We start from the raw sequence: 16170 nt of genomic DNA, 5'->3' as shown, positions 1-16170 counted from the left end.
AAAAACTGCATTTGTTAACATCATTGACAATATCAACTCATGGTAGATACAATTCAGTGAGTTACAATGAATATATGTCATACTTTCTATGTTAAAAAAAAATGTGACTCTACTAAATCAGATAGGTTCCCAAAATGTAAAATAACCGAGGAAACACTTTCGAACCAACCAGACAGCACAAGCTATCTGATTGCAAACGATCAATTGTAAGCTTACCAAGAACTTAAAGGGGGTTGTGGCAAGCTCTCTCTTGTGTGTTCCTCCCCCACCAAACTACCTGCTTGCCCCACGGTCTCTATATTTTCTCTCCCCGCCCCTTGCTGCTCTCTCTTTCGTGTGCTGCTTTCCTCCACCGTGCCAATTTTGCATAGCTTCCACCACCAGCTCATCCACGCCTATCTTTATTTAGGGGCAGGAAGAAAGTTGCTGAGAGTCCTACCATGTTAAAAAAAATAATAATAATAAGTGCTACTACTTTTTCATTTGATGCATCTGAGATCAGTAAATCAAAAAATACCACCCGAGTCATTTTGTGTACAAGCATGCATAATGATATGCTTGTGCCTACAAAATAAATAAGGTATGTCATTGCATTTTTTCTTTTTTACTTTTGGACATGTTGCTCAGCAGCAAAACCTATAGGTCTTAAAGGCGAGATCTAGTGGTTTCATCCCAGCTTCAAATACAATGGGAAGGGACTGAAAACAGATACACAGTTAACACAGAGTCAGCAATAAGGAGGTAACCGAGTGCCTATATACTGGCTATAAGTCCATTTATAATAAAATCTACATGCAGAATAGCCATGTGATGGAAGGATGACTACTGAACCCCTCACAACGGAGGGACTGAGTTAAAGACGAGGGCTAGTGTTGACTTGTGGGGGAACTAAATATAAAACAGATAAGATCAAATGACAAAGTGGAAGATTTGTCAGATTGAGGAATGTGCATAAGAGATCTGTTGTACACACCAGACTTAACACCACCATAAACAATATGTACATTTGAATATGCAATGCTTGCAGGAACAGTTTTTTGAGCCATGGCATTTTAACAATGGAGCTCAACACTGACTTTGGAATGGAATGCAGTATGGGACGGATCCACGTTATAGGTTACAATGACCTCTTGGTTTGCTTTTTAACAAAAACTACAATAAAGATGATGTAAAAAGAAAACATTGGCAACCTATATTACAAAACCTGCCAAAAAAGATATAACAGCAGCTTTTAAACTGAAAATATAGGGTGAGAATAAACACACAGCTCTGCAAAGATGGTCCATTTATATTGTTATTTCTTTACTGAATTGTCTTTGGTACACGACGACGCCAGTGTGCAATGGCTACAACCCTTACAGGGCATTAAGCGGTTGCATGTCAGAGGACTCATGTAATGGCAGAGCAAGGGTGAGGGATGCTGTTCTTTAACTTGCAGAGCTGCCAGCATCCATGTCAGCAGCTCTGAGGCTTTCTGAAGATGTCTGAGCATCCAGACTCTCCCCTTTGTTCTTCTAAGTTCATTGTGGATGTCCACAACTCTTTCTTGTAGGCAGAGATAAGACCCGCCTTGTCTCTGTGACTGTCATTTCAAAGAGAGACTCACAGTTCTTTGACTTCTGATCTGTGTGGCACCAGCTCGACCACCTGCGCTATGTATGAGCTGCGGCGGAGCCCGCTTCGTACCATCTTACAACACACAGACGGGCTTTTAGCAGCCAGAAGCGGAGTCCTGTGTGAATACGCTGATTTACAAAAGAAACGCTCAGACAAAAAATATGGGAAACATTTTATTGCTCAATGGATAAAATGCTCGCATTGTGACCCTTGTTTAAATGGTGCAGCATGCGGGAATCTCTGTTCCACATACAACAGTGCAACAGTGTGACAGGCAAAACATCTTCTTGTACTGGAGGAAAGGGATATGATATTATCGGACATAATAAAGTGTTTTGAAGATTGAAAAAAACTGTAAACTCTTTATACCACTTGCCAGCTGGTGATTAGCTGTACACAGTACATGGTCACTGGTATAACTCGTTGGGTCAAGTATCATTAGCAGAGATGACTAAAAATGCCATATATAATTGGCTCTCATTTAGGCAAAAGGTCTAGAACGTCATATGTCCTTTGAAATCAAAGAGGAGGTTGCAACAGTTAAATGGGTACAGTTGAGCATTTTCCGTTAACACCAGAGTTGATCACCTCTTCCAAAAACTGCTAAACCTATCCCTATCAAGATATTTCAAACGCTAATTGATTTTTTTAGTTGTTATTCGCATTTGTGAAGCCCTACCCACCACTGAAAAAGCATCATACAGCCTTCTCTATTTCGGTGTCCTTTTGTGCTGATCTGGGAAGGCTATCAGTCGTGTCCGAAGCACTATCTCTTGATAGGGCCTGTTGTTTTGATGGTGCTTGCATGTGTGTGGTTAGTTAAGAACTTGTACAGTAAGTTTAAAAATGACGTCATTATAATTAGATATAGAAAGATTTGCATATGTAATATGTGCACAGCTGCGTGTGTCGAAGGACATGGACAGAAAGTTGAGACTTTTGTTTTGTCAGCCTCAACTGATTTTAAGTTCTGGTTACTCTGTGGGAAGGTGTAATGTTGGTGCATATGACTAAGGATTTCGACTGCCATGAGTTCAGATCCTAACTTTCTATTCACAGCTGTGTGATGTGGAGTGAATGTCTTTTCCTATGCCGCATTACATCTGGCATACTCCAACCTTTTAGGAAGACTTCAGCCCCTTTTTCACTACTTACCTATAATGGCTACCTCTTTCCTGAACCTTGCTTCGCTCCCTTCACTCTGGTGTACTGTAGGTGCAAAAGGTTTACTAGAGTCTCTGTAACAAAAAGCCACCTGGCTTCCCAGGTGAGCAGCTCCTTTGCGTTTCTGAAACCTATCTAGCCTTGGGAATGCCGACATCTCCGGCAGCCGAAACAACGCAGATGTAATGGACCACACATTCATAAGAAAACAATTGAAATGGCTAACCAGGGCCCTCTGCCTGCCACATTCTTGACAGCGGTCCAATGCAGACATTTATAACAGCCCAGTTACTAAAATATTTGTGTCACTTATATTGATAGCTGTTTTGTTATCCAATAAGTATCATGTCATATGATCAGTTTTATTGACCTTCGGTATATAACATGCACATTTAAAATCCAGGACCAAAAAAGGATTTTCTCTTGCGTTGAAGACTTGTCAACTCCCCACCACCCGCCAAAACTAGGGGCTAGAAAAGCTCTAAAATGGTTACTTGCACACAAACTCCAGACTAGATATAATAATACATTTAATCTACTTTTGGAGCACTTTGGGGAATGCAATAAACCGTAGCACCCCTTTGCCACGCACAGCATGGACTAGCTCCCTTGAGCATAAATGCAGAAACCGCAAAGGGATGGACGGAAGGTGGAGTAGAATGCACAAGCAAGATGGGCGGCGATTCCCGGGGCTGTGCGCGCGTGAAGCAGCGCGTGGCCTGGCTTCCTCGTCAGGCTGCTTAACCTCACTCTCAGAACCGACCCAGGTGCAACGTTCACACCCAAGACCCTCTCTTCTCATTTGGCGCGCGGGACCGTCGCCCATCAGCATCCCAGCGCCCAATCTCGTAAACACAAAAACAACACGTCGAAGGTGAGCGCATTTTCAAAGGTTACAGTAGCATGCTTTTCAAATTACTTGCAAAAGTATTCAAAATCCATATCGCAAGGCCCTTGAAAATGAGCCGCTGCCACTGCCCTACAAGCAGGGCTGGGGTCCATGAAGCATAAACGTCTGAGAAAATAACGCTGGGCGGAAAACCCATAAATCCTGATTTGAATCTGCTAACCTGAAAGTCAAGCAGAACCCGGAGCCACGGTTTTCCCTAAATGCTATGTCTGATTAAGCCACGCCAAGTGACAGCTGAACTTTAACATTAATATGATATTATTTAAATAACGCCAAGCTATTTTATACGCGCTAAAAATGATGAATGATTTCTGGAGCGCGCTGCTGACAGAAGCGGAGGCCCCCTTTAATGAGATTTGACAAAATGGAGACGTATGCAGAGTGCGCGTTCCAGCTCGAGTCGCGGTGGCCTTCTTGGGGAGGCTGGGGAGTTTCGGATTCCTGATTGTTTGTAGGCACTCAAGCATCCATTTCAATTGCTACTTCCTCCCTAGCAGCATTCCAAATGGAGCATGTGTCATTTACATATTACTCTTAATCAGAGCACTGCAGGGGGCAGGGCAGCGGCGGACCCGCGCGCCCATGTCGCGCAGCAGAGGGCGCCAAGTGTAGTCAGGTGCACGTTCAGGACGTCGGCACGCGCCCTCTACCTTTAGAGATTCTTGGGGAGCGTTGAAGTCCGCGCCAAAGTTTCAGACTTGATAAAGGCAAGGTTTCTAGGTCACTGATACCAGCCACGGGGGTTGTGAAAGCCTCGTAGCCCCTGCTCTAAAATATGCCATGGCTATTCCCATTCTGAACATCAGCCGGAGGGTCAGCAAGGCGCACCCATCTTACGTTTCTTTGATACAGTGAGACCACTACCATTGAAGGCAGCAGAGGTGATGACCCCTGCTGCCTTCCATGGTGGTGGTCTCACTGTATCAAAGAAACGTACGTCATGGGAAAGACTATTACAGGAAAAACATCAGGTTGAACTACACCTCTTTATCTAGCCAGAAAGCTACCAATTACATCTGCAAAAGTAACTTTGAAGTGCCAACCATAATGCACAGAACTCCTTATAGTTTAACTCTCTTTACTTTAGTCCACTGGCTTTGAAAATTGCCAGCTGTTTTTCCAGTCTTTAGGCACTTAAACTATTTTCTTTCGGGCATATACCTCATTTAAGAAGGGAAAACACCCAGATTTTTGAACATTTGGGCTTGAAAGGGAATAGGTCACTTTAAGCACAAGATGGTCTATGAACATAGTTGTAAGCCGTGAGCCAAATGACCTTATTGACAATGTCCAATGTTCCCCTACTGGAGAGTGACATCCTTGGGTCTACTTAGCACATTATTCTATTGTCTCCGGCTGCTACGAAAACCACGCCACTGGACGAATCTGAAATGCCGAAACCACAAACATATGAGATTGACCACAAATGCACTGTACCACAGGCCCCTTGGGTAACCTCCTTAATTTTAAGTTATCTGTTTAATCATTTAATCTCGTATGTTAAAAAGTTTGATGTGTGGAGTAATGTTATTCCATGTCTTTGACAATGCCCAACCTACAAAGGACAACTCTGCTAGGTGTTTCACAACGCACTGCACCTTTAGAAATTCCTGCAACATCAACTTGAGTTAAATTGATATTATTTCATTAGTTTTATTAATCTCCATTTGGTGAGCATCTCTTTGTATACTTCATTTATCTAGACATTATTTCATTTGCAGCTTCTACAACAGCTACCCTTGTGGATGTTGTAGTAATTTAAAACAGACTAAGTGGTTCTATGCGCTGTGCACAATGAAACACCATGCACACTGCACTGTAACATGGCAGACAGTTTTGGGGTAACACCCCTCATCAGCCAGGCTAGCTTGAATCCAGTGGTAATATGAGCAAGGGACCCACGACTGGGCATACCCTGCCAACTAGGGTGCACAAAGCAAACACAAGGAGATGATGGATGGAGCGCTGAAACTTTTCAGACACTCACCCCCAGTCACAGATCTAGGTTGAATCCATTATCGTTCAGCACTCCGTCCATCTTTTTATTGTGTTCGCTATGTTCACCCTAAGTGGCCATAAGTTTCCATCCTAAATCTGCCTAGAAAAAAACCCTAGCAGCATGGATGTTGAAGAATTGTGAGACTACCACCAGAACCATCCCAAAACCCGTCCGCCATCTTGCAGGAGCTGGCCATGCCCAACACGAAGAACGTATAATCCATTCAAATCTATCCAACTCTTAGAATGATTTAACCTCATGAACCTCTTCTTTTTTTCATACCTCCTGCCTCATTTTGGACCATCTATTTTGATTTGGATTCCTTTTCCCATTCAAACAGCTCCAGTCACACTGTAAACGTATGTACTGATTTTATGGATTGCATAGTGTAAACCTACCTCAGACAAACTCGGTGTTGAAAGAGGGGTACATCATTCTGCAATGTTGATAAGATACTAGGTGTGAAAATAACTTATGAACAGGAAGATCCTAAAAGCAATATCTATAACAAATGTCAATATGCCGGAATAAACTCATTGTCAAGAATAGTTGAGAAATACTTTTGCATTTCTTTGGACTGGCCAATGCCATGCACACCTTTACTGTGAAGGTGACAACCCAACCAGAGAGGTCGAGTTCTGATGAGTCAATACATGGGCTATTTTGCATAGCATTAACGATAATGCAGCATTATTTCAAATTAATGTGGGCCTCCAGAAATCATTGATTATTAATGATGTGATGCCACTCAAGTTTCTCGTGGTTTATGATACTAGGTGTGCTGCAGGTAGTAGGAGGTCTTTTGAGACATGCAAGGCATGCATAAGGTAGGTCTGCCAGTAAGCCATTAATAGCTTACAGTTTACAGAGAAACACTAGGTGATGTTGGGGTGGGTGCAACAACAGGAACAGTAATGTGCCAGGGCCTGTAGTACAGTGACATTATGTGTGTAATGCACCAAGACAACATTGCTTCTAGCATACTTCTGTTGGAAAATTAGTTCCAGAAAAACACTAAAGATATAGGAGGTCAATTGGTAAAGGCCACATATCTAGTCTAAGTGGAAATAAGGATGAAAATGTGATGGAACACGACGGGAATACAGGAAAGGAGGCCATCAATGAGAAGACATAGTATCACCAGTCATTTGCACAGACATCCCGGGCTTCTAGCACTAAGGTTACATCAACTATGACACCAGGCAAAAAAAGATTTTCTATGCCTGTATAATGGTAATTAAAAAAAATCAGGACATTTATTAAAACCCTTAGTTAATCTCCCATACCTGACAAAAGTAGGACAAGAGCTTTCAGAGCGTCAACTTGTAGTAGTGTGGCCTTTTAAGCTGAGTGGCCAGCAGGTGTCAGGTATGAGGCTATCATCCTGACTGAATGACTACATTACCGATGGTGTTGTCATTGCCATACTTTCCAACTGGATTAATTATAAAATATGTCTGTCTTGTCAGAGCAAATTATAGAGCAACTCGAAGAGCCATGTGGCTAGACAGTTCCACCAACAAAGTTCAAGAGAGAGCTTTAATATTAGTTGACAAATAGAGACATTCAATTGATGTATTCTTTTTCTCTCGTCTGGTGCAGCATAATACCCTTCACGACTTAGAGTATACGTTTGTGTGCATAAATATATATATATATATATTTATATATATATTTCCTTTAAAAACACATTTATTACTGCATTTTAAATCAGAAAACATTGTATTTCCATTGACTGTAGTAAGTGTAATAGTTAAACCTAAATAATCAAAAATCAATTTAAAGGAAAAACAAATGTATACAAACGTTTGATCAATATAAAAACATTTCACTAAAAAAAAGAAAAATATTTGAAAAAATGCCTTTAAATGAAAAAATCACTACAAACCTTAGATTAGATACTGTTTACTGAAGATACTTTTAATATATATAAGTATATTTTTTTTAAAGGAAACTTTGTGCACTTTATTTTTAGGAAAAGAGGAAACGTTAAAAAGGTATTTTAAATCGGTGCGTTTTATTTTCCACTATGACTTTAAACAAGTAGAAGAGTGTGTGTTGTTGGAAGTGTTGGGGGTGTTAGCGACACCATTGGGTATCGGATCTTGATGAAGATTGGGGTGACATCGGTGAAGAGAGACACTGCTAAGTGGTGGTGATCGGTCTCTCATTCTCCAATGACTCCCTAGAAGCAGACAATGGACTGGTGTGCTACACAGGAAAGAGCAATCCACATATCCCGGGTTGCCCCAAAAACATGAGAACATTTGGGGGAAATGGTGGACTCTTCGTGCAATGCTCTGAAATGTACGATTCTGTTATGTGTTCTATTGTGTGACTTTTGGTTTCATACCTTTTCGTGGCAGGTGGTGAAGTTACATCACATTTATGTGCTCAAAAATCAATAAAATTCAGGTTATATAAAAAAACAAGTAGAAAAAAAAGAGGTAAGGTGATAAGGGTGTAAGGAGGTATGCTCGGTAAAGGGTCAAGATGAGAACTGAGGGTACAGAGACGAGCCTTATCACATGCAGCAGATAATAAGTAGGGAAAAGGAGTAAGACAACCAACTCATTTTAGATATGTGAAAAGGAGGGAAATGGGTACCTTTCTTGGAAAAACGTGATAAGGGAGGCAGGATAATTATGGAGGAGAAGAAATTTGTGAAAGGAGAAGCAGTGAAAACAGGAAATAGAGCTTGGAGGTAACTCTATGAAGCAGCAATTTATAGACAATGGAATGACACCTGGACACAGTGAGACAGTGAAGGACAATAAGACCTTTGGGGCCTATGTTGAACAACAGAAAGAACCCATTTCAAGTTTACTAAAATTTACTTTAGTAAAAGAAATAGTAAAGACCGTTTCGAATTAATGAACGCCTTGATTTGGTTCCTACCAAATAGTGCTATTTATCTTCCAAACTCTGAATTAAATCACTTTCTGTTTCTGGTTCTCAAAACACTTAGTCTTTAGATTTGGTTTCCTAGAAGATCACATGCAATCTCATAGATATAATGGAGTGCCGCACAGATTTACAGAAGAACTCCACCCCAGCCTCTAAGGCTGCAAAGAACATGCTGCCACCCATATCTTGCAATGAATAGGAGGCTGTGTAAGTTCCTCTGCTTCACCATGGGACTCTTGATTGTGCCCTGGAGTCAATATTATCATGCGAATGCCCTCGTGTCAGAAATTGTGTTTTTAATGGTTTACCATCACCTCTACTAATAAAGGTGCGGTCACGACCACTGTGGTCCTCTGACAGGGTACTATTTCCATCAATATTTACAAACTGAATAGAGGAATCCCTACAGGAAATCACTACAGGACACAAACCCTCTCTTCAGCCACACATATACTCTGTACCTTAGTATTTCACTGTTACAATTACTACATATATACCACGTTTCTTACTGCATATAAACGCCTGGGTAAGAAATACATTTATGGCTTCCTCACCCACCCACATATATGTTAACACTCTGTGGACTTAGGTGGGAAACTCCCAATTCTCAAAGGCACAGCGACCATTCTATGTTTTAGTTTTCTCCCAGTTAAAATCTCCTGGGCTTTAACATACGTCAATGGGGAAACTGAATTCCGCCTGTTTCTTTTCTTTATCTCCTGTCTCATCTATTCACACAGTTTGGCATACATGCTCCCAGAACATGATCTGTCCTTTAGTTGAAAGACCCCAAAAAGTTAAATAATGACTACAAAAATGGAAAAATGGTCTAGGAGGTGGCAGTTTAAACTCAACACAGTTGTGGACATATCTGATTCAGTGTGATGAGTATGAGACTGTGCCTTTGGAGTGAAAATTCCTTTTCATGTTGGTATGAACACTGAAACCCTTCCATGAGTTCTCCTTCAGGGGTCCCTTTCCTTTATATATAGTTCCTTATCACCACTGCTTAGCCCCTCCCTGCCTGATTAGGCACATATTGTCTTCATACTCATTGTCCCTGATACACTGTGACACATCTGTAACTTTCTGATGGGACACGAGCCATCCGCTGTACCCCTGGCCCCACATGCCTCCATACTTTCGCTTGATGTTTTATCTTTCTCTGCACCCATTTGAAGGCCACGGTCTCTCAAGTTTTCCATATATTCTCATCCCTTACTTAACAGTGGCTGATTTCGCATTTTATGTCCTCTCTAGCACGGACATGCTGCCAAAATCTTGAGTGTGAGGCGCAGTTGTGGCCAGAGAAGAGTGGTCTTCACAACAAGTCACCAAAATCTGCAAGAGTAAACACTGGCAGCATATGCAGGTGTATAAAGGGATATATCTTAAGCTTCTATCCACGTCCAACACAGCCTTGTACAAAGTAATGAACCTGGAACCCAGACAGAAATCCTCAAAAACAGCTCAGGGCCTGACATCACTTTTGAAAATAAAAAGCTAAGGCGATCCAAATGCATATTCGGAGAAGTATTACGAACTGAAACAGCAAAGATAATTTAACTGTGCAAATTTCATTAGGGGTAATATTTTAAGTGAGATAACACCAAGATTTAGATGCAACATTACGAGACTGAATGGAGAGGGTCAGTGTTAAATTAGAAAACATATGGTTAATGAAATGACAATGAACATACTAAGCAAGCTGAAAGCAAAATGAAAGGAGACAAACACAGCAAATTAATTCTAAAATGTCTAGGTAACAATTCTGATGTAAACAGTAACCAGTATTCAAGGATAAATCTTGAGGCATATGTGATCTCTGGATAAAATGCTGACCATAACTGGCAAGTCAAAATCTGATCAAATTGTATGTTTCCAGATGTAAAGACTGCCATCTTGTAACATGTTTCCATAAAATGTAACAACATGGATATCTAATCGCTCAAATGTTACAAGACGCCAAAGAGTCAATTCATACCTGAAAAGTGATTTACGCATTAAACACAACAGTTAAAAATTGACCCCATATGTGCTTTATTCTCCCAAGCAGAAATTATTTCAGCTTAAGGAACCCTGCTGTTTTAAACAGTGGCTGGTAAAGTGCTTGGAGCGCATCAAAGTGATTAAGAATCATTAAACTACCTTCCAGGCAACAGCACCAAATTCAGGAAATATGAAAAGAGCAGCAGACGATATGTAGAGAAATACATATACAACTGTTTCCTGCAGTTACGGCTACAGCCATGATTTCCTGATAGACCCTGAGGCGCCATGTCCAGGACTCAAACAGCAGAGGACCTCCTGCGGTCGCACGCGTAAGGCATGGAAAGTGTATACTCCGCGGTGTGCAGAAGGGAAGTAAAGCCAATGTATTTTTAAGTATGCACTCCCTAAGACTCCAAAATTTACGCCATTTCGAAAATCAAACAGGATTATTTCGGGGTATCTGAAAGTTTAATCGTACACAAGCACTGCAGGAAATGAACTGCATAAAACAAATGAAGGACCTGGATTTGTGCGGCTCAAAAATAGAAATGATAATCAGAGAGAACGTTCCAGCCGCAGGACTCCCCGTGGGTAATGGAAATAGGACGCCTCAGACCCTACTTTTTGATACGGCTCGAGGACTGGCCCCAAGCAAACCTACTCTCTAATCTTGATCTGTCTGTTCGAGGCGAGGCCTATAGTGACACTAGCTCCGGAACACAAGCTCAGGAGCTAATGGAATGGCTAATGGCGGCCAGCAGCGCGTGGAAATAGGCCTGAGCGGACAAGACACTGAACCACTTTATTAGCAAACACTTGTCCATACTCTGCCCTTACCTTCGCAGCATTCCAGTCAGGATCCTGGAACTCTTCCCCAAGTTTGTGTCCGTTTCGCGAAGCTGGTTCAAAGGGAAGAGAAATAAAAAAGAATAGGTGGCTTTAAACGAGCACAAGAGATCCTGAAGGGTAGTGTGTACTCCGATTCAGCAGAACTGGCAAGAGGCTCTGGGGACAAGGAGAATGACCACAAAGTACAAGAAGCGAAGAGACCTGGCTATGGGACAAATGAGGGGCCTGTATTTTTTTTTTACATATCAATGTTATTATTTTGTTTTATAAAGAAAGGACCTGCATACCATACATTAAAATATGTAAAAAGTAAACAAATTACATAGCGGGTACCACTGCTTCAAGCACTAGCAACATATACTACCAAGAGAGGATGACTATGAACACTATTAATCTATAAGGCCATTAAGTCAAGGACGGAATGCAGATGTGATGTAATAGATGATGGATCAGGCTGTATTACACCTAAAAAGTAAACATGACATTTATACAATTGGTTTCCATGAGTTTGCCTATCTTAGCTGCGAGTCTTGGTAATGCCTCTTTAGATTACCTCTACTAGCTTTCTACATTACATGTTGCTATTTTGCGTTTTTTCCCCCACTCCACACAAAATTATCAATTAGGGTCTGCAGTTTGAGTATAGTAAGCATCTTAGCCAGAAAATGGAGTTGCATAAACATGCATAAGATACTTGGGAGTGTCATTTTAATGGCAGCTATATGTCTGAGCATGTACAGTCCCCTCCATATGCCATGACTGTAATTCTTATTGTACTGTTCGAGTAAGACCATTGTAGTTAGGGTGTGCTGTTTGTTCCATCATAGGCACAGTTTGTATTCCTAGACATTGGATAGTGTATTTTGACCACTGAACGGGAAACTGGCAATCTTGTTGTCTCACATGTTGTTTGGGGAAGTAAAAGTTCAGAATTTGAGATTTGCTGCACTTCCTTTTAAAACTAGAGATTTTGCTGCAGTCATCTAGCTCTTCCACTAAAATCCAGAAGAGAGGCTACTGGTTTTGTCAGCATTATGTCATCAGCATTCATTGCTACCTCATATGTGTTATTCCCTATTATAATCTCATGGATGTACCCACTCCCTGTACCCTGCCCCATAATAATTCAACAATGAGAGCTAACGGCAGAATGTAAAGATCAGCCCTGTTTAGTCCCTCCAGGAACTTGAATCTGTTACAAAGACAACTGATTGCTCTGACCCCAACAGACTTTTGCTGTATAGTAGCTGGCGATCATGCGACACGTTCAAAAGCCTTTTGCATTGGGTGATGGTAATATGCTTCCTTTTGTGTCCTTTGAACAGTGCCTATTAGGTGCAGCTGGTTTTACAGTTGTTGCTGCAACTACTTCCCAGGTTAAAGCCCAATCGCTCTGGTTCTACAATGCCAGGGATTGGTTTGCCTAATCAGCTAGGATGCCTCTGAATATCTTATGATCAATCTCAGCAGCAATATTGGTATAGAAGCATTACACAGCAACTTATCTTTCACTGGTTTCTCTAGAACTGATATCATCACTTGCGCCACCGTTTCCATAATGCCCGTTTCATATGAGAAGGTCTTAAAAAGGTCAGTTAGTGTGGGGGCAGGATCTGAGCAAACATGTTTATTAAAAAAGGCAGTGTGAAGCCATTGGGGCACGGTGCCTTCTTAATTTTAAGCTTGATAATAGTGCTAAGCACTTGGAATAGTGTTATGGGTTGATTTAATGCAGAAGTCTGTTCAGGCATGACTCTAGTTATACGGGTTTTGTCCAGGTATGCTTCTGTTATGGGAGAGCCTTTTAGAGGAATATAATGTTACACAGAATCCATGGAAAGACATGGTTTATGACCTGGTCTGACGCTAGTAAACAATCTGTCATTATATTTCATATATTCTATCCGGTGGGAGCTGTTCCGCAATGTCGGAGGAGCATTGTCCACCCCGCCAGCAGCCCAAAAAATAAAAATAAAACGATAATAAACCCTGGTTTATTATGGTTTTATTTTTGCTCTTGGAACCGAGACTCTGGGACAGGGCCAGGGAGATGACAGGCACTAGGAGGAGTGTTTTGCACTGTTATCACTGCGCATAACGGATGGCCAGCTCTGTTAGGACAGCCAAACCGCCATGCGCACTGAAGCTCTATCCATCCCTGGCTGCATTGCGGGATTACAGAGAGTAGGCACAGGCTCCCAGTCTAACTGGAAGCGCACATTGAGGGCGCTTAGGCCAATTGGACACTGCTCCCAGGCTGCGAGCAGCATGAAAGCAGAGTCCGGATTAGCCACAGTGGACTCTGGGAGCCTGTGCCTGCAGTGGAGAGGAGTGCGATGCAGCAAGTACGTTTTTTTTGTTTTTCTTTGTCTCATAATCTGTCTGTAGCCACCACTCTATCAAGACACGGGCCGCCAATGATTCTATCCCATCTCTCATTCATTATTTTAGCTGTAATCTGCTTGTAAGTAATTTCCCTGCTTCGTTCCTTCTGTCATAAAGGCGATGTTTGGATTTTAGAAGTGTGGATTCAGCTTTGTCAGTTTCAGGACTTTTTCCTTGAATTGCGTCTTGCTGCCGTCACATTTTGCCATATTTCTGTAAATCTGTATTTTTATGTAGTATTTTTAGTTCTCTAAGGATGCCTCTAGTTGGGCATGCTTCTCCTTCCTTTCTTTGTTCACCTTAGAAATGATCAATTTGCAAATGTGTTTTATGTGCTGCCCAGTAGTGTGTGTAGTCTTTCAGGGGTATTGTTCATGCTAGATCTCTTTTAACCCTACTTATCACAACCACAGTTAAATGTTTGTGGGTAGTTCCCCAGCTCTGTGTGTGTCAACCTATCCATAGTATCATCCATGACTATATTTAGATCCCCAACAATGATTATGTCTCTCCGTGCTTCCGGAGGGATAATTTCTGTCACTTTCCTAGGATATGTTCCTTGCCGCGTGTTGGGTTAAAAGAACGGAGGTGATAATTGAAGGTATAGTGTTTTGTCTGATTATGAGAGCTATGCACAGTTGGGTCAGTTAAGCACTATCCTATAATCAATGTCAAACAATGATCTATTAGTCAAAATAATTTTACATTCAAAATAATCATAACGTTACACATTTCATCAACAATATTCTCCTTGAGATAAGATGGTCAAGTCAAAGTCCTTTTGAGTATGTTATATCCTTTATTCATAAATATTAGAAGAAACAGCCAACACGTGTTTCGTCAGTACCCAGTTTGTACCAAGACTTTCTCAAGGCTCGATGGATGAATAGAATATTACAAGTTGAAAAAATAACGATGAGGAGCAAGTAAATAAATTGTCCCAGACCCGAGCAATAGTCGTGCCCCGGTGCCCCAATCGCAATTTGTCGAACTGGGTATTTTGAATGTAAAATTGTTTTGACTAATAGATCATTGTTTGACATTGATTATAGGATAATGCTTAACTGACCTAACTGTGCATTGTTGTTTTTGCTGATCTTTTAGATCTGCTTCTAGTCACTCTTGGTAGTGAGTGACGGTGGTCTCCTCAACACTCCAACTGGATTTAAGATAACACTAATAAATGTGTGTCCCAAACCACTATTCTATTTAACTCGCATGTGTGAAGGTGCGGTCATTCCCTTTCAGGGAACACCACTACCATATCTTGATTATGAGAGCTATTAATCTTCTCTTTTACCTGTCCCCCTATCTGATTACCTCACCTCTAAACTCCATACTCAGTAAGATCGCCATCCGACCTGTTTAGTTCGTACCCAACACTAAATATTGCCATGGACAAAATCAAGTTTAGAATCTGGGCTAGTCTTTCCTGATTAAAAGGTTCTTCTGCAACAGTCAAATCTCTCCCTCCAAAGCATGCACATGGTTCAGCATGGCCAATCATTTGTTTGGGGAATTTAAATCCCCGACAATCACACTTATAATTTTAACCATAGGTTCGTTGGTTTGAGTGACTGGGTAGCTCTCCCAACTGAGTTGTGCCCCCCCCCCTTTTGAACCATATTGTCCTACAACAAAACCATTCCTCACTAATGAACTTAATAACTGGCACATTATATTAACAGTTGAATACTGTGATTCATGAGTAGGCTGACCGAACTCAAACATACATCAAAGTAGCAAACCCATCGGACTTTGACACTCTCATATTGTTTAAGAAAATCCTACGAACACTGATGATCATTTTGTCCTATAAACTTAATTTCTCCTGCTACACCTAGAGAACACTTCTCCTTCAGTTTACCTCGACTCTTACTGACCTGGGAATCACACCAACACTAGTACCCTTTGATAAATCTGTAGGATTTACCCATCTCCATGGCAAAACACATCTTCAATGTAACCAAAACTGCATCTTTCTACCTTCAAATCAAACACTCCATCATACCTGGAATTCTTAGGTTTGTAAGATTCTGGAAATTCTTTAAGTACAAACATCGTGACTAAACCATGTCTTCCAATGGTTGGTCTGTAGGACCTGGTACAATCGGTCTTATCCATGTCTGAAGGAACCAAAAAACTCACGTATTCAGAACTTATCAATAAACCCTTCCTCCTGAAAAGTCTCTGCTCATGCTGACCATGGTTATCCTCCATTAACGTCAATTGCACAGATATCTAGTTTTCTTTAAAGCACTCCACTGCTCATATGGTTAGGTTCACGCTATACAAGTATAATAAATAACTTTACCTATTCTTACCTTTAAAAACACTTTGCTTTCCA

General features: G+C 41.2%; 1 protein-coding gene across 6 annotated transcripts in view; it reads right to left on the bottom strand.

Moving 5' to 3' along the window:
• Window positions 1-16170, bottom strand: part of VTI1A (vesicle transport through interaction with t-SNAREs 1A) — a 1083798-nt gene that overhangs the window by 352447 nt on the left and 715181 nt on the right. For 4 of the 6 annotated variants that reach the window (XM_086922795.1, XM_086922792.1, XM_086922791.1 and 1 more), the window contains one exon: window positions 11427-11488. In XM_086922795.1, coding sequence (XP_086778921.1) covers window positions 11427-11488 — 62 coding nt within the window. Of the gene's footprint in view, window positions 1-11422; window positions 11489-16170 lie in introns of those variants that run through there. The other 2 variants (XM_086922794.1, XM_086922797.1) reach the window with 1 other exon arrangement.

This window comes from Lissotriton vulgaris, chromosome 5 (genome assembly GCF_964263255.1).
Source record: "Lissotriton vulgaris chromosome 5, aLisVul1.2, whole genome shotgun sequence".
NCBI lineage: Eukaryota > Metazoa > Chordata > Amphibia > Caudata > Salamandridae > Lissotriton > Lissotriton vulgaris.
Note: the sequence above shows the minus strand (reverse complement) of the source record. Positions and strands in the feature narration are given on the sequence as shown.